General features: G+C 38.0%; 2 protein-coding genes across 8 annotated transcripts; both read left to right on the forward strand.

Moving 5' to 3' along the window:
* The first annotated feature begins 2,861 nt into the window (after positions 1 to 2,861).
* LOC103717995 (F-box/LRR-repeat protein At1g67190-like) lies at positions 2,862 to 14,021 on the forward strand. Of its 5 annotated transcripts, XM_026808808.4 has the most exons (4): positions 2,907 to 3,001; positions 3,508 to 3,534; positions 3,776 to 5,256; positions 13,545 to 14,021. In XM_026808808.4, exon 3 carries the CDS (start codon positions 3,929 to 3,931, stop codon positions 5,180 to 5,182), a length of 1,254 nt encoding a protein of 417 aa, XP_026664609.1. In that variant the 5' UTR covers positions 2,907 to 3,001; positions 3,508 to 3,534; positions 3,776 to 3,928; the 3' UTR covers positions 5,183 to 5,256; positions 13,545 to 14,021. The 5 variants fall into 5 exon arrangements, with proteins under 5 accessions (XP_008804826.1, XP_026664609.1, XP_088564319.1 ...); XM_008806604.5 differs by lacking the exon at positions 3,508 to 3,534 and having other exon boundaries at positions 2,862 to 3,001; XM_088708193.2 differs by lacking the exon at positions 3,508 to 3,534 and having other exon boundaries at positions 3,767 to 5,256.
* A 154-nt stretch (positions 14,022 to 14,175) lies between these two features.
* On the forward strand, positions 14,176 to 23,407 carry LOC103717994 (transcription factor TGAL5). Of its 3 annotated transcripts, none has more exons than XM_088708188.2 (13): positions 14,176 to 15,466; positions 15,582 to 15,802; positions 16,251 to 16,339; positions 16,653 to 16,726; positions 16,851 to 17,051; positions 17,851 to 17,925; positions 18,360 to 18,419; positions 18,511 to 18,588; positions 18,693 to 18,738; positions 18,851 to 19,122; positions 19,925 to 20,164; positions 21,328 to 21,470; positions 22,132 to 23,407. In XM_088708188.2, the coding sequence occupies exons 2-13, from the start codon at positions 15,666 to 15,668 to the stop codon at positions 22,220 to 22,222; spliced, it is 1,506 nt and encodes a 501-aa protein (XP_088564314.2). In that variant the 5' UTR covers positions 14,176 to 15,466; positions 15,582 to 15,665; the 3' UTR covers positions 22,223 to 23,407. The 3 variants fall into 3 exon arrangements, with proteins under 3 accessions (XP_088564314.2, XP_088564316.2, XP_088564317.2); XM_088708190.2 differs by having other exon boundaries at positions 17,872 to 17,925; XM_088708191.2 differs by lacking the exon at positions 17,851 to 17,925.
* Positions 23,408 to 26,019: the final 2,612 nt, after the last annotated feature.

Genomic DNA, 26,019 nt, shown 5'->3' on the forward strand with positions numbered 1-26,019 from the left:
AATCACTTCTCTGTCTTTCCTGTAAGAGTCGATTGTAAACAGTTGGAGTACACTCGCGCTCTGCACTTGAAAAAAAACTGCTCTCTGTTTTTACTATAAGAGTCGACTCGCCTCATCTGGGAGTCGGCTCAAGGAAGTGCCAGACAATAACCATATGTGAGAGTCGACTCGTGAATTTTGGGAGTCAACTCGAGTGCAAGGCAAATACTTTAATGGTTCCAAACATAAGTAAAGTTCAACTTGAATTTCCTGAACCATATTCTAAGGCATTCTTACAAGTTTGAAAGTATTTTACCTGTAACACTCACTTGAATTCATTAGTACAATATGAAATATACTCAAGTGTTTTGGGCTCATCAAAATCAAATAAGGAATCAATAATCACTCAGCAGCTCTATTAGGGTTTTGGCTACTCTTGCACCAGTGAAACCAATATCCTCAAGTATTTGCAATGCAAATTTTGTTTGGCAGACTGATATACCTTTTGTAGACCTTGCTACTTCTAAGCCCAAACAAAATTTCAAAGCTCCTAAGTCTTTAATTTTGAATTGATGATTAAGTGCAGACTTGAGAACATTTATTTCTTCTAAATCATTTTCAGCGAGTATAATATCATCAACATATACTAAAAGAGCAATAAATGAATTAGCTCTTGATATGGTAAACAATGTATAATCTGCTTTAGACTGCTTGAAACCTTGTTGAATTAAAAAATCAGAGAACTTAGCAAATCATTGCCATGATGCTTGCTTCAAACCATACAAGGATTTATTTAATTTACAAACCACTTGTGTTGATGAAGACTTTCCCTTGCTGCCAAATCCAGGAGGCATTTTCATATAAATCTCTTCATTTAAGTCACCATGTAAAAATGCACTATTAACATCAAGTTGTTGCAAGTGCTAATTTCGGGCTACAGCTACTACCAACAAAGTTCTAACAGAAGTAAGTTTAGCTACTGGAGAGAGGGTGTCAAAGTAATCAAACCCTTCTTTTTGAGTGTAACATTTAGCAACTAAATGAGCCTTCAATCTTTCTAGAGTACCATCTGATTTAAGCTTTTTCTTGTAAACCTATTTGTAATCTATGAGATGTTTTCGGTTGGTAAAGTCTCGCCACCAGTGATGGCACACCCAATTTACCATACCTGACTAGCTGGCAAACCACCTCCCAAATGGACACTACCTCTGTCGCCTCACCTCCCCTAGGTAAAATCCCAGATGAGCTGCTCAACCGACCTCAATGACGCTACAGGGGGAATGGCGTTAGACAAAAGATATATCGAAATGGAACTAAGCACTGACCACGCCAAGGTAACCCTACCCATCATAGAGAGTGCATGCATCTGCCACCCCTCCATCCTGTCTAATATTGAGCTCCAGAGAGGAATAGTCCCCTCTGCGCAACCATCGTCTCAGAATCAGAACACCCAAATATCTCAGTGTACCCTTCTGCTCGTCTACTTCCAAAATCTCCATAATCTCGGCCTTGACATGAGTCTTGGTCTTCGGGCTGAAAAAGATTGTAAATTTGGCCTGATTGATCCGTTGGCCGGAAGCAATATAATATGCCCAAAGGATCCTTCTAATCACATGGGCGGTCTGCCAGGTCGCCCCTGACAACAATAAACAATCATTGTCAAATAGCAAATGGGACATCGGAATAGCTCCCTGCACTAGCCTGTAAGCCTCTAGGATCTGCAAATCCACGGCATGCCGAAGAACTCTGGATAGTGCATCTGCACAAATAATGAAGAGCAATGGGGACAAAGGGCATCCCTGGTGGAGCCCAACAGATGAAACAAAAGAATGGGAGGGCGTATCGTTTACCAAAATGGCAAAGGAGGGCCCCCTCACGCAGCCCCTAATCCATCTGATCCATGTCTCGTGGAAGTCGAAGCTCTGTAGAGAATGTCAAATAAAATCCCAGTACATCTTATCATATACTCTCTCCATGTCAAGCTTGACCCTCATAAGACATCTCCTCATCGGGGCCCTGTTGAGATCAAACATAAACTGCTGGGCAATTAGGATGTTATTTGATATGCTTCTCCCCCTATAAAAGCTCCCTGCTCTGGACTAATGATCTTGGGTAACATATCCCTCAATCTGATTGCCAAGATCTTCACCGTGACCTTGTACAATGTGTAGCATAGACTGATCGGCCGGAAGTGGCCAGGCTCAGTAGCATCCTGTCGCTTGGGGAACAAAGTAACAAAAGTCCTTTGCCACTCCGGAGACATCGAAGCTGTACTGAAAAATTGCTGGATGACCTCAATCACATCCTGTTCAACTATTGATCAGTACCTGCGAAAAAACACCGATGGGAAGCAATCCGGCCCGGGTGCCTTATCTCCGGCTAGGGACCACACCGCCTTCTGAATCTCCCTCCCTGACACTGGCCTAATGAATACTGATGTATCCTCATCTGAAACTCTCTCTGAAGGCATGGGTAGGTTAATCAGAGTCGTACTCCCCATCTACTCAGTCCATCTAGCCCTGAAGAACTGCTCCAGCACCCTGCGAAATTTGTCCGGGTCCTCTGTGATCTATCCATCCTCTCTCCTAATAGTTCTGATCCTATTCTGCTGTCTCCTGATTAGTGTCTGCTCTAGTGAAAGAACTTTGATATATCCATGTTACCTATTACTGAGCGCACATTAGTGGAAACCCCAGCTTGTGGCGCGCCGCTATCTCCGCACGTGCGGCCGTCTCGAACCAGTAAAGAGAGGGGAGAGTTAAAAAAAAAATCAGAAATAAAAAAATATTTTTTTAAAGAAAAAAAGAGAAAATAAAGAGGAAGAGGAGGATGAAGACGACCATCCAAAAACGTCTTCGCCGCTGCTTGACCTTTTCTCCTCTTCTTCTCCGCTGCAGCCGCTTTTTATCAAGGATAAAAAAAAAAAAATAAAGCTACCGTAAATTATCATCAAACTTCTCGGCTGGTGGCATCGATCTTTCTTCCTTGCTCTTGGTCGATACCCTGAATTCGACGCGAGAAGGTAGAGTCCTTGATCGATATGTTAGATTGGAGTAGATCCACTTATTCTTTAACAATTTTAATTTAATTGTTACCGTGCATAGATTAGATCCTCTCGTTTTTTTTTCTCTGATAACTTTTAAATTTTTTGATCTCCTCTGGAGGAACTCGGCTGCCGGATTTCGATTTGTTGTAATGTTTGACGCCCAATCTTTGTTTTCATAATTCTTTTTCCAAGACGGAGATCTGTCTATTGGATTCATCCGACGCTCTTGGACATATGAATACGTGAAGAACTCTCGGATGTTAGGTTCTTGTAGTTTGAAAATTTCTATTTTTTTGGCGAGATTGATTGCTTTTTATGATGAATTCGTGGATCCGGATTTTGTTATAACCTATTAGGATCCTCAAGGTTTCATCAATATTTCGAAACTCTGATCTCGGATTTTTTGCTTTTATTGGACATTGGGAATGAATGTGGACCTCCCTGTGGTAATGTTTGGGTTATTGAATCTTCTAAAATTCCAGTGAAGCTTTCTGAATAGGAGATGGCAGGTACGACACTCAAAAGATTTGGAATTTATGTTGATTGAACGTTACTTCTGTCTGAAACTAGGAATTTGCGAGAACTGTGCGATGCTTGTATTCATTGCCTGCCTTCTGTTATTACATGAAATTTTTCAAAACCTAGATTGTTTTGATGTTCTACTTAGAATTTTTACTATTCTATCCCCGCTATATTAACTTGATTCGTATAATTGGTCATGGTTTAAATCCTTCTTGTTAGCTGCTACAGGAAAGAAAAATGCTTGGTCTAAATTGCTTCTGGATCTTACATGTTTTGCATTGGCTGCTGTATGTACAAGTAGGCAGCTTTGGAGTTTATAAAATGGAATCAATTCTAGAAGGCTAGTGCTTCCCATTTTCTATTGGGAACTTTTTGTTATATATGGAGAACCTCCCTGTGGAAGTCATTGGTAATATTCTTTCCCATCTTGGAACTGCTCGGGATGTCGTTGTTGCCTCTGCAACTTGCCGAAAATGGAGAGAAGCCTGTAGGAAACACCTCCACACCCTATCTTTCAACTCTGATGACTGGCCTCGTGATCTCACCACTAGGCAGTTGGAGATTCTCATAACACAGACTATATTCCAGACTATGGGTTTGCAGTGCCTTTCAATCCATATGGATAGTGCCCATGAGTTCTCGGCAGCTCCTGTGATCGCTTGGCTTATGTATACTAGAGAAACCTTACGGAGTCTATCATATAATGTCCGTACGACTCCAAATGTAAACATTTTGGAGAAATGTGGCCGGCAGAAGCTGGAGATGTTGGATTTGGACCACAATACTATTACTGGGGTTGAGCCAAGTTACCAGAGATTTACTTGTCTCAAATCCCTTTCCTTGAGACATGTTAGTATCTCAGCTTTGGATCTCAGCCTATTGCTTGCTGCCTGCCCAAAAATAGAGTCTTTAACACTTGATACACTAGAGATTGTAACATCTGATTCACAATCTACAATGGAATTGAGCAGTCAAACACTGAAGAGTATTTATGCAAAATCCATAGGCGTGGATAAGATAGTACTGGAAGCAGATAATCTTGAAAATTTGCACTTAAATGCATTAAACCTTGATCTTTTTGAGCTGATTGGAAAGGGTACCCTGAAACATCTCAAGATTGATGATGTCAGCGTCACTCATTTGGATATTGGTGAGAACACAGATCATCTGGAGGTTGTAGATGTTGGCAATTTTACAATTGTGTGGCCTAAATTCTACCATATGATATCTAGATCATCAAAATTGAGAAGACTCCGGCTTTGGGGCGTGGTGTTTGATGATGAGGATGAGATTGTCGATTCAGAAACTATTGCTGTTTCCTTTCCATTGCTCAGACATCTTTCATTAAGTTATGAATTAAGGGATGGATTGCTCCATTATGGTCTGCCTGGTTCATCACAATTAGAGAATGTGTCGGTATTGGAACTGGGATGGACGGTAATAAGTGAGCACTTTGGACATTGGGTTTTTGGGATGATTGAAAAATGCCCAAACCTTAAGAAGTTAGTCATCCATGGTACTCTTTCTGAGGCCAAAACTCGTGAAGAACGCCAGATGTTGGCCAATTTTACCTCATTCATTGTTCATCTCATGAGGAAATATGTAGATGTTGATGTGCAGTTTGAATATGAATGAGATTCCAAAGGTGATTTGATCAGAGTTCACATCGTAATTTATCTCAGCCTTTGTAACCATTACATCAACTTCAGGTACAGTTTCAGCATTTTGTGTAAAATCTGCCCCGCTCTTTTTGTCTTGCCATCATATTGTTGGCTTAAGCTGATGTAACTTACCTGTTAGGGGTGTTTTTTTTTGTCAACTTGATTTTTAGTACGATATTTTGTTTCTAGTTCTTCTAACATCGTGGCAACAATGCACGCTTTACAATTTGTTGTCACAATCATTATTTTGCATTTTTTTTTCATTTCACAAACCTCTTCAACTATCTTGGTCCTTTCCTTTTTCGTGTCTATGGTTACTGTAAGTGTAAGATATGATGATAGACTATGAAGAATTAAACTCTCTATTGATATGGAATGTTTATCCAATTCTTTCCTGTTCAAATTCTTGCAGACATTAAATCATGTGGAATCATTTTCCACTATATTATTCGTGTGCTCAGATAATCAATTAACGTTTTGCAGTTAAACTTTCATTTTGTATTCATATCTGTTTATGGATCCACTCGATGCTGTCCATTTAACTAGAAGCATGCAAATGTAATTTTTTATTTTACAGAAATTGATATATGAACCTGAGTGTCTCACTCTCCCTTCGTTTCCCTTTTATGCATTGTTTAATTAAGCTAATAGTTTAATTTCAGGGTGAAGTTATGCTTTGTGCATGTGGAGGTGGGGACTTGGGGTAGTACACATATGGTCCAGTGTTAGTCATCACAAATTACAAAACTTCTCTTACTGTTAATTTGCTCAAATATATGACATCTATATTCAAGGCATAACCAGACATTTAGATTGACAAGAATTTGGTTATGAGCAAATTTTGACGCTTCAAAGAAAATGATTAGAAATGTCATGATGGAACTTTGAGATCAAGTGTAATTATGTAACAAATGCAACATCTCAGAGAAATGATTCTCGTCATTAGTGTACCACATCTTGCCTGGACTAGAAAAAATATCAGTACATCTGAAACTTAGAGGGAATAAACAGATGCTCAAATGGATGCTTATAACTTAAAAGTCATGTGGGAATGCTCGGGTGGCAAGTCTTACTGGTAGTAGACAAAAGCAATCAGGCTTATAGACAAATTCATATATTCCTATATCAATGCTCCATCTATATTTGTGGAAGGATATATTGCACTACCGATCACATCAATACTAAACAATATTAGACTTCCAGAGTCAAAAGCACCGGTAGTCTTTGAAAGCCCTTCACAATCGTTCCAAATCTTATAAATACTCATGGAGTTGCCTTTCTTTGTAACCTCTGTCAGAAAATCTTTGCATTCAGATAGCATCCATACCTATCTAATCTCTTCAGAGGACTTATTCTCTGTTTGTTCATATTCATTTGTTAATCAAATAAAAAACATCAATTTAAAGTAAACCAATGCATCTAGCAAGAGGAACTACCCTGCCTTCACATACTAGTGCATTATTTTCAGCTTACTGATATTCTGTCAATGCCTCTTGGTGATGGACATTAAACCATTGATTTTCTTTTTTTCTTTCTTTTTTTGGTAGTAGACCCAAATATATTGTAGGGGAATTTGTCCCCTGTCATCTTATGAAATCTTCACTAATAAGATAAATCGTATACTCTTCTGTCATTATGCCAACGAACTTGTGAAGTCATTGATTTATTACATGTCACTGACATAATCATGAATCACAAGTGACAAACTTAAGGTTGGATATTGCTCATTGTTAACATTTCACATTATTAGAGTTTTATACGTAATTTTTACATGCTTAGTTTTTCTACTCCAAGTCTAGGTTGGAAATATAATTAAGCCAATATCACCAGCCTTATAACTCATTTTTTAAGCACAGTGAAAACCTAATGAAGAGAAGAGGAAATATGTCTTATCATGGACCTCTTTCCTTCCGAATTTTTTTTTAAATGGCTTTATTTTTGACTTGTCTTTTGAAGTGTCGGTGGTGCAATGGAATTATGATTTTGACATATTAGCCCCCTTTTCCAACCTAATCATAAATTAGTCCCCCTATTCTTATAAAAAGACATTTAGATCCTTCTGTTTTTGTGAATAGGACAAAACAGTCTTTGCCACCCAACTAGTAACTAACTTTGCTATACTCTTTATATTAAATTATGATTATAAAATTAATCTATTCTTTTACGATTAATTTAGATAAGGAGAGTGGGGATGTGGATCACCCAAGGAATTTCTATGATAATGGTAAGACAGTTTTTTTTTCTTTTTGATGGAAATGGTAAGACGGGTTAAATTCAAATATTTTTCCCTTTAAGATAATCAAGTTAATGGTATTAGTAAGCAGCTAGACAATATCATTCACAATAAAAGGTCCTAAATATATTTATTAGAAAAGGGGACTAACTCGGTATTTGGTTGGGAAAGGATAGTTAACACATCAAAATCATTCAACAACTTCACTGAAGTTTAGGAGTTTTAGGCAAAAAGGTAAAAATTCTCATACAAAAAGAAAAGTGGAAGAACAAGCAGCCAAGTTATTTCACTATATGTGTCATGGTTTTTTACCTTGGGTAGTTTTGGCAGCTTTAGGCTGGAGTTAATATTTTATTCAGGTGAAATTCATAAAGTATACCGTTTTTTTGTACCGTTAACACTTATATTGTTTATTTATTGAACTATTATTGTTTGAAATTCATTACCTTTAGCTGTCATGAAGCTTTCTGATTCCTATTGTCTTCAAGTCTTTTTCCATCGTAAAACTCACAAATATATTGAACTAGAGCATTTCTTTCTCATATCTTTGAGGTGAAGTAGCTATCAGTTTATTGTATGAAGTTATGGAATGAACTAAATATTAAACATTAAATCTTTGACAAGATATTTTTAACAATTTCAAGAACAATGATAAGCCTCTAGAATTCAAGACCCACAATGTTGAGTTTGATCTATTCCTTTAAAATGGGTGGAAGTTAAAAATCATATATATTTTGGAGGTCTTCAATGTACACCTCAAGTGAGTACAATAATGAACGGTACTAATTCTCGTAGTGTGCCAAAATATTTGATAGGGCACATAAATCAAAGATCCACTTTTTTGCTCATGATCTACATATATGAAAACATGAGTATTTTGAGTTCAATCTGTTTTGATGATTAGATCATAGCAAAACATGGTACCATCCTATTAAAACCATTCACCTTTTCATCTATTTGATGCTTAAAGATTACCAAAACATATGATTTTGAGTTTCTAGATATTTTTTTTATACTGTAGATCAAGGTCCGCCGTACCGGTCCGGATCGGCGTACCGGTGGCCGGCCGGACCGGTACGGTACCGGTCCGGACCGGTACCGTACCGGTCCGGACCACTTTCTTTCCCATCAAAAAAAAAAAAAAAACCACAGCGAGGCACTGTGGTTCTCCCCCCCCCAAAAAAAAAACACCGTACCGGTGCGAACCGGCCGGTTCGCACCGGTACGAGGCCGGTACCGGCCGGTTCACAGAAGAAAACCGGAAATACCGGTTTTCATCTGTGTCCGGTACCGGTCAGGGACCGGACCGGTACGTACCGGCCCGTACCGGCCGGTACGGACCGGTACGGCATTCCTTGCTGTAGATCATGTTCAATGGTTTGGATTTTTAATTTGGATGCTCCATCATTGACTTTGAATTCTTAAATCTTTTGTCAGAGATGTAACATTTAGTGTGTGGTCCAACTCGTATGGTTATTTTATTAAAAAGAAGATGTTATGACTATGCATGATTTTGCTCCATTAAATTATCGTAATAGGGCCCCGTTAGAGGACTTAATGCGTTAAAGTTACATTTATCATCTATAAGTAAACATTCCCTCTTTAACATCAAGAAAAAGAAAGGAACACAACCCAAAATTGATACTATACAGCCCATGTACTCAAGAAAACAAAGAAATTACCTAAATGTGCTATTAAATACTAAAATTATAAATTAAACAGAATTTATGTCTTATTTCAGTCATTTTTGGTTCGAAAACTGAAACTGCAGAAACTGATTGAAGCTACTGGCATTAATTAATCAAGTTTTGGGGGTAAGTTTTTGCTCAGTTTAAAGCCAAATCGCTCCATTTTGTCTAAAATGGATTTGTTTCAGCTGAAACATCAGACCTTATATCTTAACAAATTTAAGGTATCCCATTAATCATACAAGAAAAGTTAAATATGTAATTTTGGTCGGAAATCTTCCTAAATATCTCCTTGAATTAGATCTAGTAGTACATGAGGGAAGCTGCAATCAACTCGGCCATTTAGTTCACCAAAAGCAAGCATACATTTTATTCCTTCTTTGACTTTATACCTGTACTGTGCACTAATTTCCAATTACAAAGTCACCCAAGATAAATCTGTAGTTTTTTTTTTTTGCTGAAAGATAAATCTGTAGTTTGTCTTGCATTTTCTTGAGCTTGGCAAGGCCATGACATAATCTTACAGTCCATGGGTTTATTATCTTTTCTTCCCCTGTTTCTTACAGGGGTTAGGATAATATGAATAAAATCTTTTGCTGCTCCTTTAGTCTTTAGTATTGTCAAGGGTTGCTTATCACTTCCTCTTTCAAGAAATCAATGATTTGCAGGACTATGTAATCGGTATTTCTCTCCATTTGTTCATTAGTTGCTCTCCTCTGTTTTCTTTGCACTGAAATCTTTGGTAATCTAGTACTTATCAAATGCAGATAACCAATCATCATACAATCCCATATATTTTACTTGGACTTCTTTATTTCTTATGAACTTCTTCAAGTAGTTAACCAGTTTTTGTAAATCCTCTTGCACGTTTGAAGACAAGACCTGCAACCCGGCTTTTATTATTTTCATATGATTTTCTCGTTCCCATGAGCACATTTGTAGAATAATATGATTTTGTAAGTTTTTCTTTTCAAGGCATGAGTCTCTATATTTATGGTGCCCATTGATTTCATTATTCGGAGACATGTTATTCCAATTAAAGTTAAACATTAACATCATAGGAGCTTTGTGATTGGAATCCACCAAAAAGGGGACATTGTTCAAAGTCATTTTTGGAAATGCACCAATAATAGCCCAAAGGTACAAATTTTCCCTATTTGATGGCACAATTGATGTTATATCTTAATTATATCGTCCATCATTAGACTGGAAGTAGCAAATGAGAAGATTTCTTTTAGTGGAGATAGGAATAAAGGTGAAAATGAGAACATAGAAGAAATATTAGGTTGTCTTTATTTTTGCTCCTAGTCCCTCTCTCTGTCTGCGTGGTAAACAATAATTTGTCTTCTTTGAGATAAAACGAACCTAACCTGGTGGCAGCTTAAGAAGATCAAACCAAACCATGATGTGCAGTGCCCACATCTTATTTGCCTTAAATATCTGAAAATAGCTGCTGTGTCTCCAATGATGCAGTTGAAGTTAATAAAGGAAGATCTCATGTTGATTCAAAAGGTTCACAAGGTTTCCTTATATGGAGAAGTTAGATGAAGTTCTAGGAATCAGCAAAGTCCATTATATAGGATCTATAGGATGGAATGAAGAAATCCCCTTAATGGGACTTCATGTTTGGCAATCAGGAAGTACAGAGGAGGGTATAAGTTGTAGCTTGGAACAGGTCATGTAATCCCCAACAAGAGGATATGCGGGCAGGAGTCCTAGGTGGCAGCATTTCTTGCTTGAGGTGACTGGTGTGTTTGTAAGCTGGATAATCAATGCTGTTCTCCTATAGAATTTTCTTTTAATAAGTTACGTGCTTTAGATTAGATGAATAGACCCTTAAAATTTTATAAGGACCTCAGAGGTTAACTAAAATTTCAATTCCTTAAGAAACTTGACTAAACTTCAGTTAGTCCATGTGGAATGTGTAATATATGCACCTTGCTAACAGGGTTATGAACTGAGCATTGAATAGAACTAGTCTTCCTGGTTATGGCTATGTCGTCACCTCCTGAGAAGTTTTTCTTGATTTACTATGATTTTTGTCAATCTTCTACAAATATAGAGGTGCAACTTTATGACTATCCTACATTTGTTGAGCTATTGGAAACTGTGACTTTATAGTAGCAATTAAAACCAATTCTTGAAGATCTGGTTTTAGCTTTTATTCAACTGGAGATTGATAGTTGGGTCAAAAGGATCATGCTCCCCACAATAAGTTTAATGCATTTCAGGAGATAAATGGACATACCAAGATCCTATAAGTGCTTGAAGATCAACTCCGTAATAAGGACTTGTTTGATGAGGTTATCTTGGCTCCTATAATGGAAACTTTGAGGGTGTCTGTACCCCTCGAGTTCTGCACCACCATGGTCTCAATTCCATTTGGCTCCACCAATCTTTCTATTTTGCGTTATTACCTACTGTGAACCTACCCTGTTTTTTTCCCTAGGAGTCTGTCTTTTCCTTCTAGTGCCAGCAATCTCACAAAGTTGTGGACCTTGGATGGGATTCTGCCCATTCACCTGCTTCTAATGTGCAGTGCATGTATAATCATCAAGTTATTGTTAATTGAAGCTGAGTGAAGATGGCTCATGATTCTAAAGCCACAGTTTGGGTTGTTTGAGGAGGTCAAAAAAGGAATTGTAGGACAGTTTTTGTATATTGTCGAACAATTAGTCTAAGCAAGTTGAAAGAAGGTAGATGAGTGTGTTTGTGACTAGGTGGTTGAGACAATGAAATAGATATAGATAATGATACATATCCCAGCAGGTGCCAAAAAATGTGCCCAGTATAGTTTTGGACCGCTGGGGGTAAAATGGGCGTTAAAGCCCCAAATGAACCACCTATCCCCTGTGTATCATACTGAAACGTGGTTGGCAGCTCACTATGGGTACACAGTGGGGCAAGCATAGCAGTAGTCATAGGTAATTGGCCTAGTGTAAAGTAGAAAATTTGTTCTAATTTAACTTCAGAATTCCTCAAAAGGTTTTACAATATAGCATGCTTTGATGTTAAAAATAAACATGGACCTTTGGTTTCTCCAATTATCATTGACTTTAGAGTTGGTGTTTTATGTTTACCTCATATTTATATGTTTTTTGAGCTCTTCCCTTGGATTCTCTTATTTAATTTATATGTTACAAGGGAAAAGCCTAGCATGTTCCCTTGCATTGCTCCCTTACCTTTTCCTTTTCTATTTCCTGTTACTCAGTCTTGATCTTGTTGTTCTTGGAGAAAGATCATTGTTATGTTTCTGTTGAGACTAGAGTACCAAGCAGGGCTGGATAGTATTTGTACCACGGAAATCACTTATTTTCACATATATCGTGGGTTTGCTATGAGTTTTTTTTTTTTTTTTTTTTTTTGTGAGAGTTGAAATATGGAGACAGCAGTTTTTTTTAATTTATTGTTTTGTTATTTTCTTGGAAGTTCTACTCTGATGGCACATCTGAAACTATATAATAGATGTGTTCTTTTAAATAACGTATGTGATAGATGTGTTCTACTCTAATGGCCCTAAATTGCAGCAGAATGGAGGAAAATGATTCATGTAGCTGATTCCAACTAGTTTGGGATTAAGGCTTAGTTGAGTTGTAGAATGTATGAAAATCAGCTCTTTCAGCACTTTCCAACTTGTATTATTGTAGAGACAAAGTTCAGATACCTGAAGTCTAACCATTATTTACAACATGAAAGGACATGTCTATATTACTTGAAACCTCCTTTTTTTTTCTTCTTATTTCATCAAATCCAGCTTTTTACCCTGCAAAGTATTTGACAGATATGCGGCCATTTTTTTGGAAAAAGCTTACCATCTCACTGAATTGACAACATTACATCATTTGTTAATGCTGGTTTTATATTGAAAACATCCTTCTGCTAATTCACAAGGCACAAGAGATGTTTGTTTTTCATTATGTCAGTAACCTTTTTCTTTCTACTAATTCCCAAGGTGCAGAGGTTCTCTTGACAATGATATGAGCTTCTGTTTCACCCGAATTTCTTTTCTGCATTTGGTTGACCGGTTTCAAAGTAAAGCAGTTCTTATCCTCAGCAGGAATCTTAGCTCTCTGACTCAGATCTGGGCAACTAGAAAATAATTCTTTAACAACACAAATTGCAAGGAGCCTAGCCAAATTGTAATTCACGTCAGATTTCTCTCGTCAAAACCTCTTGAGGGCCTCTTGTTTAAAGAATATCTTTTTAAGGTTTTATGATATATAGTTGTTCAGATCCTTGATAGTTGGTGTAGAATTGCCTTGCTGTTGCCGGGGCCTACTAAACCAATTTTTGGTTTGTCCTACTCTTTGGCATTTTGAATGATTCATACTGAGTTCTGCATTTTTAGTATGTTATCTAGTCCTTGAATTTCATATTGAAAGTTGGTTAATGACAATTTGCTTATTCCTCTGCAGATGTGTGATATTAGCATTTGGTCACTCGCATATCCGCCAATGCTCTCAGTGCCGGTATTGTGTTCTTCAATGCAGTGCATCTACGGTGGGAACAATCTAGCTTCCACATATGTGGCTGAAGAATTGTATACTATTTACATAAGCTTAAGGTTGAGGAAAGAAAAGTACTAACCGGATCATTTTCTCGGATGGGATGCTTGCATCGCCTGCTGCTACTGCCAGAGTCTCTAAAGTTGTTGCATTCATTAAGTCTCTTGGAGGCGTCCCAAGAAATGAACAGAAACTGCCCCTCATCTGAAATGTCATATTGCACAAGAATTTGCTTTCTCTATCGCCACATCTATTTTAGTTGGTCTTTGATGTATTTCATATAAACTAATGGAGGTGGGCTTGCTGGTTATCATCTCGAGTTATTGCAGATGCAAGTCAGAGGATAGAGCACTTGAATCGACAATTTTTTCCCATTTTCTTTTGCAATATCTTCTCTCATGTTCCCTTTCAGTGCCACTAACTTCATTAACAATTCAAATAATGCAGCAGCAGTCCCTTGGAAATAATCATTAGTTTCTGAAGTCAGAGCTAAGTATAATAATTAATATTTGTAAGAAACAACAATCTATTATATACCTCCAGATCAAGAGGCCTAATAATTTGTGCATCACTAACTGTTTTGAGGCCGGTTGGATAAGTCAATGACTTCTTTTAAAGAGGATTCCAGAGTGATTCAGACCCTTTATGATCGACTACAAAACTGGATATTAAGTTGACAAGTAGATTTTTAATCTAACAACCTGATGTGCTTCATTTGCATGTGACTTTGTGAATCCAAAAGGATTACCTGATCGCTGTTTCTGATGACAGAATCCAAATTTCAACCATGAATAATTAGCACAAACAAGTTAAAAATACAGAGAAAGATGACATCACGCGAAGCTTAAGCAATCACCATGTCATGTGTTGTGTTGTAGATTACCTAATATGTGCATTCTTGTTTGAGGCCGAAAGGAATAGTTGATGGTACCTTTAGATCTATGTGGTAGTAGATTGACATACGCTTTCCATCTCTTTTGAAATGACCTTTCTTATACAGGGATTTGTTGGTAAAAGTCATTATTTGGTTAATGATCAATACACAAGCCACACCTAATATTGGATGGGGAACTACCTCTACTGAAGCTTCTGTTTGGGGAGATGGAATTTCTGGTGTGTTCCTGGTTTTAGGTATTTGACATGGCATGGATGTTGACCCATGAACCAAGGGATAAATATAATATCAAACAATGAAACAAATCCATTTCAGGGGCAGGATTTATATTCCAAGTGGCCTTGCTTGTGGGCTAATTCTGGTAGTGATTGTTTTGGTTGGAATGCGCATGGAAAGGGACAACTAATGTTCAGCATAGAGAAAAGGACCATGATAGAGTTCCCCATCTTTTTTCTTTTTTTTTTTTCTCAAGCTTAGGGGCTTGTCTTTTAACTATTGAATGCTGGTTTTGTTAAGTACTTCATCTCAAGTGGCCCAACAAGGAGCCAATGAGAGAGCACAGTTGGTTACAAAAGAGTGGAGAGGGAGTCAGAGCAAGTCGCTTCCTGCCAAAGGCCCACCATCTCTCTTTCTCCCTCTCCCTCTCCCTCTCCCTCTTCCCGCATGCTTTTGAGAGTTGTCTGCAAGGACAAGATCTTCTCTGCTGTACTACGGATAAACTCCAGGGGTGATATTATTGCTAGAGACAAGAACACAAAAGTTTAACAAGAGCAATGGATAGAGACCCATGAATGGTCAAGGTCCATCAGATGATTCAGTGATATAGCTTCTAAAATCCATAGGCCATATTTGTAGAAAGTTATGGTCCTTCTCATATATCTGCCTCACATTTACACAGAAGGCTCCTGTTGTTCTCGAGAAAGCTAAATATAACATGGTATACTCCATAGCTCGTATCTCTCACTATCCTCCTTTCAGACTATGAAAACTCTCTCTCTCGCTCTCCCTCTGTCTGATGGTTTTGTCGTTCTTACCTCTGTTGGCCACTGCAGAAAGGAAGAAGCATGGATGAAGGGCTGTTGGAGAACACGAAGTTGAAGGATTAAATTATGGACCATCGCTGAAGCAAGTCAGGCATGGTGCAAGGGGGAGAAGAGCCCGGGATGATGGGAAATCATAGAGTTGGTGAAACCAGCCTTTCTAATTCCGGACCTTCAAATCAGGCTCCAACTTATGGAATCCATGGCACCAAGGCTGCTGCCGCCAATTTCTTGTACAGTTCCTCAATTCTATTCTTCATGAGCATATAAGTCTAGAAAGAAAAAAATATTACGTCTCAAGTCCTTTATGAGATTTTATGCACTGATTCTAGATCACTACATGAATTTGTTCTTTTTTAGTGACTGTTTTTAAATGGGTTTAGCACATCTTTCCTCCTGTCTCATATCCTATTTTTCTAATTCTTCAGTGGGCTCCTTATTTGTGCTATCTACTGCTTTTAACCTTCCTTTTACCTTTATAACGACCAATATGCTATATCCTCAGCCTTTAGTTGGATTACTCAACTTCCCATTAAACTCATAAAGTTTTTGCCTAATCCATGAACTGGTTCCTCTTTAATTCACCTCCAGCTTAACCCTCCTCTTCTTTCTTCTCCTCCTACTTATCTAATATCAAACTAGAAAACTGCTCGCTAAAATGGATTTTGGTTGCTTGATCAGTGATCATGGGCGAACTGGTTACTTTGGGGAGCTGGAAGAGGCTCTCATGCAGGGAGTTGATGGCATTAGAAGCGACGGAGGTGGAAAGGGTAGGCCTTTCTGTGTTCTTCCCTTCTTTGGTGACCTTGTTCATCTCGCACACGGATTACACCATAACAGGCTCTGCCTTTTTCCACCATAGCGATAAAATGAAGCTGGAGAACTTAAAATGGTGTGACCCCCCATACTCGGAACCCCACCAACCCAAACTTTATGTTAAGTGTTGTTTTGTTTAACTTTCCTGCATCCCTTGCATAGGGAAAGAATAAGTTCCATGCTGGAAAACTGAGTCACTGACACCTTGGCCTTTATTTCTTTCTGATACTTGGAGCTCTCACCATCCTGCACTCACTCTGTGTACAGATTATTTCACAACGAGACTCCCCACACTTGAGATCTTCCCCTCCTGGCCAATGAGATTCCAGCAGAACCCCAGAGTAAGGTCTTTCCCTTTGACTTGGTTTTTTGGCATAGAATAGTAGAATTATAAAAAGGGGAGGGTGGGGATGCGTTGCTTCCCCCATTCAGGCTTTATGGTGCCTTGTTGTTTATTGCCAACAGGGGAATTCACAGTCAGCAGGGAGCACTGATTCAGGCTCAGCTCAGGTCACAATATCTCAGCTGGAATCAGAGTCTCCAGTTAGCAGGAAGGCCTTCTCAGAGAAGTCAGCTGAGCAGCAGCAGCAGCAGCAAGGGATGATGGCTAGTGATGCCTCCAGGGCAGGAGCAACACCAAATTATCAGCATGGAGCCCAAGAGAAGGTACTGTTTAATTGTTCTCTTCCACTTTATTGTTACTGATCCAAATCCCAAGAACTTATACAAGAAAAAGTTGGGGCGATTTAGGTCTCCCCAAGCCCAAGAACTCAGCTCCCAAATCTCAAGACCCAGAACCACACCATATGCCTGGCCAGAAACCAACAAATCCACCAACAGTCTATTGTCCACACAGATCCCAAGGAAGGAGAGAGAGGGAGGGAGAGAGAGAACAGCCAGTGATGTGTCAGCTACGATCTTTGGCCTTCTTAGATTAGACCTTTGATACTCAGCAGCTCGAAAGACTATGTATGAGTTCTGACATGGCCTGGTTCACGGTTTCTACTGTTTCATTTGTTTTTTACCTCCTCACAGAATCATAAGTTTCACTGCCCAATGCCAATTATGGAGGTTCTATTTTTTAAAAACTATGGGTAATAATGATGAAGCTGGTGACGGTTTTATTAGATATACAGTCTATCAACTGCTGTCCTTATGATCTTTTTTTTTAAGCTGGCTTTGCGAGTTCCTCCTTGTTCACCAAAGAGTCATGATCTGAGCTACCCCACACACACACACACACAGAGCTCAAAAGGAAGGATGTAGAGCATCCACCTCCACCGAAAACATGCTATTATTCTTGTTCTGCTGGACTAGAAACTTGCAGTCACTGTGGACACATGCCAATCCCTTTGCAACTTTTTGTAACTTGATGCCCCTCCACTGTTACGTTCTTTTCTATTCTTCCATCAGATTTTGTGAATATTGGAGGATATGTCTTTTGACTTCTTTTTTAAACTACCAGTTGTTATATTTTATGTCACAGAAGAGGATGGGTGGTTCAACTACAGGGAAAGATACCAAGATGCTTGATGCTAAGGTTCTCTCTCTCTCTCTCTCTCTCTCTCTCTCTCTCTCTCTTCATCTCCCACTGTGTATGTGGTCATGCATGTATGTCTGCATGCATTGCATGGATCTACATGGGATCAGATCGTTCCTCTTATGATTGAACCAAAAAGAAATTAAAAAAACTTGAACAAAGAACTCACTCCTTTGACATCTGTCCACATCCAACAGCAAATGCGACTTTTAGAAATGAATTCAGGTAGAGCTCCTAGATACTTGATTCAAACAGCTGTCACTCATCGAAACCCTTGGAACAAAATATTCATTCTATTGCACTAGGACCTAATCCTTAGCTGCATGGCTGCATGTAGGGTCCTTATATCCATCTATGAATGAGAAATTAGGATATAGCTAATATCCATCATTTTCTTTGCCATTTCCTCTTTTTTTATTCCCACAACTTTTTAGACCTTGAGGCGCTTAGCTCAAAATAGAGAAGCAGCAAGGAAGAGCCGACTAAGAAAAAAGGTGAGTCTGATAAAATTTTTTGCTATAACCTGTTGAAAGCTTTAGAGAAATGGTTTGGACCGATGTACGACCCCTCCCTTCTTTTCAACAGGCATATGTGCAGCAGCTAGAGTCTAGCAGAATTAGGCTTCAGCAATTGGAACAAGAACTCCAGAGAGCAAGATCACAGGTAGTAAAAGCACTGTTATTTTTGTTCTTCCATAAATCTATAGCTTCTTCTTAGTTTTCTATCTGAAACATATATTGAATCCACTTCCATTGGTTGGTGTTTAGGGTCTGTTCTTGGGAGGAGGCAGTGCAAGTGGAGATCTCAGCTCTGGTAACAAGCAAATTCCCCTTCCTCCTCTGGCTTTTGGACACTGGCATTGGAAACACAAGATTACTTTCCTTTCCTTCAACCCTTCCTGTTGATAAAAATAGATGTGTTGCAGGTGCAGCAATGTTCGACATGGAGTACGCCCGATGGTTGGATGATAACAGCAAGCATATGTCTGAGCTCCGAGGTGGATTGCAGGCTCACCTGCCGGACGGCAATCTTGCCGTCATCGTCGACGAGTGCATTGCTCACTACGACGAGCTCTTCCGGTTGAAAGGCGTCGCAGCAAAATCCGACGTCTTCCACCTCTTGACCGGCATGTGGGCAACACCTGCAGAACGGTGTTTCCTGTGGATGGGTGGATTCAAACCCTCCGAGCTTCTCAAGGTCTGCAACCTCATCCTCTTCTTTCTTAATTTTCCTCAAATTTCTCAATGCCAGCAACCTGTTTCATCTTCAATTGGACACCCATCACTTTGTGTCTTCCAGTTATCTGATCTTTCTGCGAGTCATCTGTGAATCAGTTTTCGATGGGCAGCTCACTGGTTAACGCAGCAGACAGCCAAAAATATTGCAGCTCAAAATTCAGTACTTGAGCTATAATTGGTAATGTATTAACCGGTCGACCAGTTATATCTCCTTGTTATGGCTAGGACATAAGTGTGGATACATTGCGAGGCACGGCGAGTCCACTTCGAGGGATTAGAGATATTTTAACTCAAGTTTTGCCATCTCCGTACTGAACTGTATACCGGTGCCGTACCTTCCGTATTGGATACCGGTACCGAACCAGTATGGTATAAGATGTTCCATACTGTTTGCTTTGGACCGGTAAGATTACCTTACTTTAACTAATGCAACAAAATCGACCCGGTGGTGCACGACGACATACAAATTTTTGCATTGTAGCTGCTCCGTCATCCCCGACAGATGCATTGTATTGAGCAATTTGCTAGTAGGAGCGGCATGTATTAGAGTAGCACTCAGATGTAACTAATTTTATCAAAAAACTAGAGCTGATTTAGTCCTGGTTCCATTGCATTATCTTCAATTATCAGCTGTTAAATATGTTCATTTTATTCTTTCTACTTGAATTTAGTGTCCAATAGAGGATAAATATTATTTTTCACTAGAACATAACAGGATAATGACTCGTTTAACCTGTTTAATTGTCGATGAATTTGATCAGATACTGATGCCTCAGCTGGACCCATTGACGGAGCAGCAACTAATGGGGATATGCAACCTTCAGCAATCATCGCAGCAGGCAGAGGAAGCCCTTTGGCAGGGTCTCGAGCAGCTCCACCAGTCCTTGGCGGACACAGTTGCAGGTGGATCTCTCAGCGACGGTGCCGACATCACAAATTACATGGGTCACATGGCCATTGCATTAGGAAAGCTTGCCAACCTTGAAGGATTCATCCAGCAGGTCTTTTTTTTTTTTCTTCCTCTCCCTTTTCATGCAGTCCTCATATCATGCATGATTTTGATACTATAAGATGCATGGCATGGCTTGATGGTTGGCCCACAAATAGTAGTTTATGATCAACAAGATTAATTATTATGAAGTCCAGCATAATTCTAGAAATTTTGCAAGGTTTTGATGAAAGCTAAGTTTATTAATATATTTTGGAAACATTGGGTGGTGATGCATTCAGTCATCTTGAGGATTGATAGTTTAATACTTTCCTAACAGTCAGATCATGTACAAGTACTTGGAGGCCTAGTTCTCTCAATTCTTCTCTTTCCATCTAATCAATGACCCTGATAAAGATCATGATCTTTTAAAAATGTCTTTGAGGAGCCTGAATCTTTCTGCTGGTGGCATTGCTGTAATAAGTTGACAAGGAAGCCATAGAAAAAGGTAGGAAGAGTATCCTTAACCCCACACCTCACAATCTGGATAAAGTCAAGGAAGAATATTTGATTTGTTTTTTTTCACTTAAGGGGGTCCCTGCATCTATTATATATTCCTTTGTCCTTTCTTCTGCTAATGCTAACCTTTCCCTCCTTTATCCTTTAGTGTTTTTTGGGTACTTCCAACAGACACAAGCATCAAAGCTATTTGGTTCATTTAATATCTTTTTATGCCTTAGAAAAGTAGTAAGGGTTGCAATCCATGAATTGTAGCAAGAAAAGGACACCAATTACCTAACCCTCATATCCATGGATAAGACCAGTAATCTATAATTACACACCAATACATTTTGTGTTTTTCATTGATATCTGATTATAGTTTTTCTGAAACTTTTATAACTTTTGTTAACTAGATATTTTAGGATGGGTACATGTCACTAGAGAATTTCACTCTTACAAAAACATAAAAAGACTTTGTCAATCGAAGATACAAACTGAAAGTAAACAAGAAGAAACCTGCATAAATACCAGAAAAATAACTCGTTCTAGGTTGTTATTTAACACATTATCAGATTCTAACTCTTTTTTCCCCCCTCCGTGCTAATAAGTAATTTTGCGTTGCAATCATGGTCTATTTCTATTATACATTGATAGAACCTATACTTAAAAATGCAATTTGCGCTTCAAAAAGTTATCTTCATAATATCAGATTTATTTACATTGATTCATCAATAGGCGGACAATTTGAGACAACAGACCATACACCAGATGCGCCGGATCTTAACAATTCGACAAGCAGCAAGATGTTTTCTAGCAATTGGAGAGTATTATAGCCGCCTGCGTGCTCTCAGCTCCTTCTGGTCTTCTCGCCCTCAAGAGTAAGCTTGCTTCACATCTCTCACTATCTTCATTGCAAGATCTCGTACGGCAACTAATATGTCGGCCGAGGGATGGTAATAAGATGCAAGTACCCCAAGATAATTTGATAGGTGTTGTCAACTATGCTATAGCCCAATTGTGATAACCCCTTCTCTAAATGGAGGAGGTTCTGAGAACAAAAATTGAGAGATGTTTGTTTCCCAAGAATTAGACACAAATCTACTGGCTGGGTTTCCCTCCTTTTGCTGGGGAAGGATCAAATAGATAAAGAAGTTGCATATGACTTTCTTCTATAAATTAAGAAAAGAGTTGGTGCTATAATTCACCTACTTGATGAACCAGAGTGAACCACTGCCCTCACCAACAGATACAGAAGGCTGAAGAAAGACTCTCCCATGATTCACATGTTCACTTCGAATTCACTTAACAAAGTATGGTTTAATCAAACGGTCTTCACTAGTACTACCATGATAGTGTTCTTATGTCTATACGAAACCTTTTCGATCGACAGGTGAATCTAGCTTTTGCAATGACTCTTACCTTATAGTTTGTTTGTACTGGATACATGCAATCTAATTAGGATGCTCTATTTTATTATTCCCTTGTTCATCTTGGCATGATAATTTTAACTTAGCTATCGTATGTGCCTTTGCATAACAGGAACTTGATCCCGAACGAGAGTGTTTGCCCTACGACGACAGACCTGCAAATAGTTCATCATCCGATTCACCATCATTTTTCTGCCTTCTGACTGATTCATTGAGAAGATGGTAGAGTTGTCCAAATCCAGTGTTATAAAACTCCTGCCTACCTTTATTTGGAGAAAGTGAGAGTGGGTTTATCCAACCATTCAAAGAGGTCCCTAGTCATGTGGCTCATGAGGAGGATGAAGGGTTTTAGGAGCAAAGAGAGAAAAACGAAGACAAAAAAGTTGGCAGGAAAGACATGACATGGAGTATAATATTACTAATGTGTATAATATAAACATATATATATATATATATATATATATGGTTCAGTATGAAATATTCTGCATTATATTATTTACAAGTTGCATTGGATAAGGACAAGTTAGAACGGTTATGAGTTCAATTGATGCGCCTTTATGTAGGTGTAGTTGCAACGAATTCCCCTACTTTCTGAAATGGAAAATGCTTTATAGACCCCTTAGTTTTTGACAAATTATGAGGGGTAAAATAGGTAATAAAACTCTTTATGAACTTTCTACACTTATATGGTGTACAACAAATCTCCTTTGGCACTCATTCTAGGTATACTGAGTGGTAAGCCAAATAGTAATTTTAAAATTTACAAATATACTTTTTTTTTCCTTAGTGCCATGGTTTTAAATAACAGTATTATAATCACTGTAGAAATTGTTATAATAGTTTTGGCAACCTTATTTATGTTAATGAGGTTGATGATATGAAAAATATAAAGGTTATTATTCTTTTTCGAGTAAAATGGATGCATTATCCAATCTCTGAGGAAATACAACCGCTAGATTCAGTATATATAATATCTAAAAGCTGGGTTAGAGCTATCGATCTAGAGTTCCATAATATTATCCCTGTATGATTAGGGACATATGTCACAACTCAGTCATTTGCTTCTAGGAAAATATGTGTTGTTTCAAACGAATGAAAAGAGGCAATCAAACACTAGCAGTCTTGTATCAAAGGATGAGACTGAGATTTTAAAGATTGCGAGGCTGATAACCATCTAATCACTATTGAGGAATCTCCCTGCGAAGCTCTCAAGATATCGATGGAATGTGTCAAATTGCATGCAATTCAGTTGTTGCAACTTCGGCATCAAAGATTCTAACTCTATCTGCAGCTATGAAAAGACCTGTAGAACTTCTGATAACAAAACCCGAACAACTATAAGCACCTCTATTCTGGATGCCGGCATCAAAGTTAATCTTATTTTTAGCATACCCTTAAATTTTCATTTATGATGGACCATTATAACACAAATAATGAATGCTATCTTTCTTATATATTCCTTTCAACAACATAATATGGTTTTACATTTCAATTTTTCTCTCAAATTTCCTCCAAAAGTGAATGTATAGTTCATCTAATAAAACATGAACAAAATAATACCATTATTATCCATTATTTTCTATTAACATATTATTATAATAGCTGTTATTTCAATCATTGTTTTAACTTTTAATATAAACATTCAGACAATTACTTTAAGATAAATAACATAATTATAACTGTTACAACAGTCAATAACAGGTTCAGTGGGGCTCATAATAATGTGATTACACACTATTAAAAACTATCCTCAATGCAATAAGGTAGTTGCTTGATTTAGGTGTTGCCACATGGTATTCATCTATATATATATATATAGTACATGAATTCTTGCATAATTATGTGATTGGCATTTTAAAATACCTAAAAATTAATAAAAATTATAAGCATAAATAAATTAAGTAAAAATACAAATAATTTAAAAAATGAAAAAAAAGAAGCAACTGTTATGCATGAATTACAACTAAATTTAAAAAATGTCTATTTTTTTTTTGCCGGAAGAAAGGAAAGAGAGGGGTGAGGAGGATCTCACCCGCGTAGCAACCCTCACTGAGCCCCCTTTCCGCCGAAGAATATTCAATATGGGCGGACAAGTTTTACTCATACCCTCTCCACCCGCAGGGGAGCCCCACTAACGTGGCAGCCCCTTCCACGTGTGAGTACATCATACCAGCACCACCTAAGTACCGGCAGACCAGATGGCGACTCCACTGGGCAAACCAGATGGGGGGCATCCGGTCTCCGCATTTAATCGACGCCCGCACGTTTCGAATCTGGGCCACTCCGATGGAATCTGAGCTCCATTCCAACCGTGCTACCACCACGGTGGTAAAAAAAAAATGTCTATTCAACAAAAAGTTTGAAGTAGCCAATAACTACTAATCTTCATAAAGACAGCAAGTCATACTTGTTCTTCAAAAAATAATTTATTTATTAGATAAAAGGCAATCATCACCTCAATGCTATATGAGTGCGTCCCAGTTTCAAGCGGACAAATGCAAGCGTATGCCACCCCCCCCCCCCCCCCCCCCCCCCGTTTTTTTTTTTTTGCTTAAGAAGCGTATGCCCCCTTCGCTGCATCCAGAGATAAAGCAAAAAAAAAAAAGGGCCGCATCCCCAGATGCAGACCCTAACATAGTCTTCAAGGGTACAATAACCTCTCGTTCTATCAACAAATCATAGGTTAATAATATTACAATTATTATAATAACAAAACAATTATTATAATAATAAAATATTATTACAATATCACCATTCTTATTATAATAATATATTATGTTATATTATATTTTATCTTATAATATAACATAATTTTATAAGATAACATATAATATATATATATGAATATATTATATTATATTAATATAATAATATTATAATAATTATATAGATGATAATATGATAGTGATATAATAATATCAAGGGAGGTGATCTTACTCCGCCAATCACATTCTATATTAAGCTTTCCGAATGCATGAATTACATATGCAGTTTCTAGATGCAAGCAAACCAGGACACTTGCAAATACAAATGCATTATTCTAGTTATAGTTGCATATAGAATTGGAGGTACCTAGAAATACAAACAACCAAGTAACTCCTTCATTAAGTTTGATCTGGCTAGCTAGATGACCAATGTACGAGATATGCATACATACATACATACATATATATGTATGTATGTATGTATATGTATATGTATATCCCTGTGGGGAACAGAGACCCATGAACTGAATTAGGGTAAGTGGCAGAAGTCAAATACACCTTGCTAACTATTTACCCATAGTGAAAGATCTATCTCGGCTCCAAAAAATTTTCAGTTTTGTATATTTCTCTTCATTAAGAAGGCAACAAGCGCCATAATAAAGTTTGGCAGAAATACAGAAAGGGGGAGCAGCTGTTGAAGCATAAGAGTAGTGATGGCAGCAGCTGCTGCAGCAGAATATTGCAAATATCTCATTCCAATTGTAGAGTTGTTTCCACAAAACTTCAAAAGAGAAAACAAGTTGATTTGGCTTTTTTCAATCGTAGATATAATTGTGAGGGTAGTATAAACAGTGAGAGGTTGGTTCTGAACAACCATTTGGTCTTTGTCTCAAAAGGTTTCTTATTTTATATTACCAGGTCCAATCTTCCTGCAGCAATGGACAAATAGAATGACCACCACTGCCGACACAGTATCCACAGTTGCAACACAGAATACGTTATTAGCAACCAAGCAAAAGTTGATAATTATAAAGAACAAGATTTTAAATTCTAATAAGATGGGATGCATTCTGCCCGTCCTATCCTATTCCTGTGAGAAAATAGGACTAGGATGGAGTTGGGATTCCAAAACCCATCCACATGAGGAGAAAAGAAGAAAAAGAAAAGAAAGAAAGGAAGAAAAAAATTAAGAAAAGAAAAAGAAAAAAAGGAAGGGAGAAGAGAGGAGAAGAAAAGAAGGAAAAAAGAAAGAAAGGAAAGGACAAGAAAAAGAAAGAAAAAGAAAAATGAATGAA

Source organism: Phoenix dactylifera, chromosome 12, assembly GCF_051530095.1.
Source record: "Phoenix dactylifera cultivar Ajwa chromosome 12, Ajwa_hap1_PhDact_Kaust_v1.1, whole genome shotgun sequence".
Lineage (NCBI taxonomy): Eukaryota > Viridiplantae > Streptophyta > Magnoliopsida > Arecales > Arecaceae > Phoenix > Phoenix dactylifera.